The 5512-nt window shown below is 42.3% G+C and overlaps 1 protein-coding gene across 1 annotated transcript; it reads left to right on the top strand.

The window, feature by feature from the left end:
- Positions 1–1150: 1150 nt before the first annotated feature.
- LOC145400502 (uncharacterized) lies at positions 1151–4695 on the top strand. Its single transcript, XM_080273026.1, has 5 exons — positions 1151–1171; positions 1351–2811; positions 3587–3773; positions 4104–4166; positions 4517–4695. Exons 1-5 carry the CDS (start codon positions 1151–1153, stop codon positions 4693–4695), a joined length of 1911 nt encoding a protein of 636 aa, XP_080129152.1.
- The last annotated feature ends 817 nt before the right edge of the window (positions 4696–5512 follow it).

Raw genomic sequence — 5512 nt, 5'->3', positions numbered from 1 at the left:
TTCGGTATCATTGTTTTGTTTCTCAGTTGTCATTTGGTTTTGGTTTAGCTTGAATGGTCTGAAAAGATGATTGAGGCTTTGTGGATTGAGGCTTCTATAGTCTCAGCAGAATTGTTGTAAGGTGAAGGGATAGCAGTGGTGGGTTAGTACATTCCAGACTGGCATCAGGACAACTGCCCTCTCTACTGTGTGTTCCCATCCTTTCTAATTTAGAGTTAGTGTAACTTTATTTCTTGCTTCTTCACTTCACTGTTCCTTCTTCCCTTAAACTTACAATATGTGTTTTATTGTCATATGGTTTAAGTGCTGTTGTGGGTACGTGTGTATAGTGTGGACTGGTCTTATGCAGTATGTATATATTTATGTTTTAACAGTGGGATGAAGTGATGTAGTGGAGTTGCACTGTTAGCCTGGACAACTGTCACTTTTGGGAGAGATGCAGTGATGTAGTGGGGTAGCACTGTTAGCCTGGACGACTGCCACCTTTGGGAGAGATGCAGTGACGTAGTGGCATAGCACTGTTAGCCTGGTCGACTGCCCTGTGGGAGAGACGCTGTGGCTTAGCTCTGCTGGCTAGGACGACTGACGCCTCTGGGAGGGCAAAGGAGTGTGCTTTCTTCTCCAGTGCCCTGGTGTTTGGGGCATTGTACTGCTGGCTGCCTGTTGAAATCCTGGTGTTTGGAGCTTTGCCAAGACAACGCCTCCTTTGGGAGGGCAAAGGAGTGTGCCCTTCTTCTCCAGTGCCCTGGTGTGTAGGGTATTGTACTGCTGCCTGCCTGTGTAACCCTGGAGTTTGGGCATTGTTCAGCTTCTGTACGCATAGTGACTGCTTGTTCCTCTGCTGTAGTGCGGTGGATCTTATCCAGATGAAAGCGGTCATCCTGGGGATCACCTTGCTTCCTACGGCTCTTCATCTATGTCCCTAGTGTGTTTGTGTGTGTGTGGGTGGAGTGTGCATGTTCAAGTGATTGATAGTTGTCTGGTGAGTGTGTATTGTGTATTTTTTTATATTATTTTTCTAATTTCTCCAAGTGTTTTAATTTGCCTTGCTGTGGTAATTCCTTGATGGTCAGTTTAATTTCGGTCTTTTTCTTTAGACCAGGTCATGATTAGAACCTACATATCTGCCTAGTTCACTGCTGTAACAATCATGACCCTGACAATTGGCGCAGTGAGTAGGATGTGACTGGCCTTTTAAGGTAGCCTCAGTGGGGTAATTAATTCGCTGTTTTGTGTGTTTTCTACTTTTTTTTCTCTTCCTTATTTCATTTTTTTTTTCACATGGACTCCTCCTTCCATGATTAGCTTCTAGGGTTTTATAGCATTTTCAGGATATCTTACATTACCTAGATAATACGGTCGGGTAAAGACTCGGGACTGTCTTTGGACGAGATTCAAAAGCTCATTAAGCAGGCTGAGGAACATGAGGAAAGACAGGCTGTTAGGGAAGCTGCTAAGGAAAAGCTTGAGAGACAAGAACGTGTGAAACAGCGAGCCCATGAGCTTTCTTTGGCTCAGGCTAAAGCTACAGAACCGGGTGGGTCTGTTCGTCCAAAAGATGATTCAGGAAAGCCCCGGATTCCATATTGTTCAGATGGTGAGGATATAGATGCTTATATATCTAGGTTTCAAAAAGTTTCGGTTTTCTATGGGTGGAAGGACAAAGATTTAGCTTTACATCTCGGTTCATATTTGAAGGACAAAGCATTGAGAATTTATGTAGGTTTGCCTTCAGAAGTTTCTAGTAACTATGCTCAGCTTAAACGTGCCTTGTTAAAAGCCTTTCATGTAGATGTAGACTCCTATCTTAGGCAGTTTAGGAGCATGAAGGTTCAAGCTGACGAATCCCACCTTCAGTTCCTGTCTAGGCTTGAACTTGTCTTAAAGCGATGGTTGTCTCTCTTCGAGGTAGGAGAGGACTATGAATCATTGTTTAACTTTGTTGTCAGAGACCAGTTTTTGAGTAGGTCTTCGCCTGAATTGGATGTGTTCTTGAAGGAAAAGGGCCAAGTTAGTAATTCGGCACTAGCTCAGGCAGCTGATTTGTTTAGGAGTGCCCATATTTCAGACAGACACCTCAGGCCTAGTAAACCAGGTAAGAGTGAGGGTAAAAGTGAGACAGTAGGGGAGTTACTTCTAACAAGGAGGAACAAGTTTGTTCCAAAGTGTTTCCTTTGTGGGAGAAAAGGTCACAAGAAGCCAGAGTGCCCGGAGCTCTCCACCCCTCATATGTCTCCTAAGGTTAGCTTCGTATTCGAAAGTGAGCTGAAGCGTCCTGGTGCGATCGTGGATCCAAATCGGGAGGTTAACGATCGTTGTGCTGAAGTTACCTTAGATACTGGTTGTTCAACTGTGTTCATCAACCCCAAGCTGGTCCCTAAGAGTGCACGAGGTGGCCCTCGTTGTACAGTGTACGATTTTCTAGGTAGACCTAAGCACTTTCCCACAGCTTGGGTTACTATCAAGAGTAAGTTCTTTGAAGGTGAGGTAAAGGCTGTCATAGCCCCTGTTAGGTTTACAGATGTTTTGTTAGGCCTGGTTTCCAGGGTAACAGTGCCTCCTTTCACAGTCTGTGACCAGTCGAAGCAGGTGGAGGATAAAGCTGAGGTTTCTGTCACTGTTGTGCAGACCAGAGCTGCAGCTAAGAAGCCCTCAACCAACACACTTTTGCTTACTACAGATATGGACATTCCAACCGACAAAGAGTCTTTTCAAAAGGCCCAACGCGAGTGTAGCACGCTGAAGTCTGTGTGGAGCTTACACCAGAAAGGCCATTCTACTTCTCACCATGGGCATACCGTCAATTACCAGGTATTTGATGGCTTATTATACCGAGTATGTGTTGAGAGTAGGGACCCAACAGAAGTAGGAGACAAGCAGCTTCTTCTACCTAAATCATATAAGTCGCAAATATTGAAGCTGGCTCATGAAGGACTGCTGTCTGGTCATTTTTCCCATAGTAAGATGGCAGGGAAAGTTTATCAAAAGTTCTTTTGGCCAGGGATAGGAGCCGATATCAAGAGGTTCTGTAAATCTTGTGGGACATGTCAGAAATCAATTCATAAGGATAGAGTAAAACCTGTGCCTCTGTCTACGATGTCCCTCGTATGTGAACCATTTTCCAAGGTGGCTATTGATATCATTGGCCCAATATCTCCAGTGTCCGACAGAGGACACCATTATATTTTAAGTGATAGACTGTGCTACCAGATTTCCGGAAGCTGTCCCCTTAAAGGAGACAGACACCATTACTGTTGCTGAGAGTTTGGTAGATATATTTTCTAGGGTAGGTATTCCCAAAGAGATACTATCAGACAATGGCCCACAGTTCATATCTGAACTCATGAAAGAGATTAATAAACTTCTCTTTGTAAGAGCTGTGCACTCCAGTCCCTATCACGCCGCATCCAACGGTTGTGTTGAGTGAATGAATAGCACTCTTAAGTCGATGCTACGCAAGGCTTGTACTGATCACCCTGGAGATTGGGACCGGTACATCTCAGCAGTGTTGTTTACATATAGAGAGATACCCAATGACAGCTTAAAGTTTTCATCTTTTGAGTTGCTATATGGTCAAAACGTTCAGGGTCCCCTTACCATCCTACATGAATTACTCACTAATGAAGAACTTGATCAGGACCTTAGAAACTCTTACCGACACGTTCTCGAGTTGCGTCAGAGATTGGAGGAAGCTGCTGAGCTGGCAATTTCCAATTCAAAGATCAGTGCAAGAAAATATATGGAATACTTTGACAAGAAAGCCAAGCCCAGAAGTCTATCTGTTGGAGATGAGGTACTACTTCTGCTACCTAGTAGCCATAATAACCTAACTATGCAATGGAAGGGACTGTATGAGGTAGTAGAATGTCATAATAACTTAGATTATGTCATTAGAGTTAAGGGTAAGTTGAAACTCTTTCATATCAACATGCTAAAGAAATATCACAGGAGAGAGAATGAGAAAGAACAGTCTGGCCTAGTTCAGTCGGTTTGCACTGGTCTAATTGAGTTGGATGACACAAGCGAGGGAGAGTTGCTGCTTGTAAACGAAAGCATAGGCGACAAGGTTGCAGAATGTAATATTAACCCTGAATTGTCCCCAGAACAGAGGGTAGAATTGAAAGGGTTGTTAGATCTATACTCTGATGTGCTGTCGGATAACCCGGGTAAGACTAGCTCCTTTACTCACGAAATAAAGGTAACATCTTCCGTTCCAGTACATAAGAAACCCAGTCCTGTGTCCGATCACTTGAGAAAAGTAACGGAGGAATAGGTAGCGAAGATGCTAGAGTTAGGTATCATAGAACCATCCTTTTCCCCATATTGTTCCACAGTTGTTTTGGTTAAGAAGAAAGAAGGTTACCGGTTGTGTGTTGACTTTAGAGTCCTTAATGACATTACTTTGATGTGGAACCTATGCCAACTTGCGACGATCACCTCGTGGACTTTGTTGGTGATAAATATATTTCCGAATTAGATCTTTGTAAAGGTTACTGGCAAATTCCATTACACCCAGATTCAAGGGTTCTAACTGCTTTCGCAACTAGCCAAGGGCTTATGCAGTTCACCAGGATGCCCTTTGGACTTAAGACAGCTTGTTCAAGTTTCATTAAGTTGATGCGGAAGGTTCTTAAGGGCCTGCAGCTCACATGCTGCTATTTTGATAATGTGGTCATTCACAGTAAGGATTGGTAGAACCACATGAGTGAACTTCGGAACGTCCTGGACCGTGTCCGTGAGCATGGGCTTACTGCCGGGCCAAAGAAGTGCTTCCTAGGGTACAGTTGTATTAATTATCTTGGGTATTCTTTAGGGAATAATACCATTAAGCCCCAGGAAGGTAAGATTCATGCTATTCAGAATAATTTCACTAAAACTAAATCTCGGTTAAGATCATTCCTTGGGTCTATTAATTTTTATAGGAAATTCATCCCTAATGCTTCTACTCTTACGGGTCCTCTATCGAACATGTTTAAGAAAAATATGCAGAATTCGAATGGTAGATTAATGAGATGGGCATTGGCATTGCAACCATATGAGTTTGACATCGAATATATACCTGGGGAAGACAATGTCATTGCCGATGTGTTAAAGTAGGCCGTGGCAGGCCACAGAGGAACTATCTCTATCCTAAGTGAGTGTGACTATATTTTTTTTTTTTTTTTTCTGGCCTATCAACCATTGGGGCCGAAGCCCCTGGTTATTAAGGCCATGTATATATATATATATGTATATACATTTAAACATATATACATATATATACAAACATATATATATATACATACACACACACACACACACACACACACACACACACACACACACTTCCATGCATACATACAGACACACTTTCATGCAAACGTACATATGTATATAATAATTTTAATCTTATTTTTTTTTTTTGTATTTTTTTTTTTTAATTTTTTCTTGGTTTTATATTTTTTTACCTTATATTATAAAGAAAAACTAATCTAAAGACCCTAAAACTAATCACCTAACAGACAAATCGCTA

The sequence above is a fragment of the Coenobita brevimanus genome, chromosome 52 (assembly GCF_032717465.1).
Source record: "Coenobita brevimanus isolate Jiangsu-jjx chromosome 52, ASM3271746v2, whole genome shotgun sequence".
Classification (NCBI taxonomy): Eukaryota; Metazoa; Arthropoda; class Malacostraca; order Decapoda; family Coenobitidae; genus Coenobita; species Coenobita brevimanus.
Note: the sequence above shows the minus strand (reverse complement) of the source record. Positions and strands in the feature narration are given on the sequence as shown.

What these genes read in the sequence shown, in the direction of transcription:
- LOC145400502 (XM_080273026.1), top strand. Translation starts at nt 1,151, where the DNA reads ATGACCCTGACAATTGGCGCA. An exon ending in TGACCCTGACAATTGGCGCA is followed by an intron (nt 1,172 to 1,350) that starts GTGAGTAGGATG and finishes TACATTACCTAG; the next exon opens with ATAATACGGTCGGGTAAAGA. An exon ending in CAAGAAAGCCAAGCCCAGAA is followed by an intron (nt 3,774 to 4,103) that starts GTCTATCTGTTG and finishes AATTGTCCCCAG; the next exon opens with AACAGAGGGTAGAATTGAAA.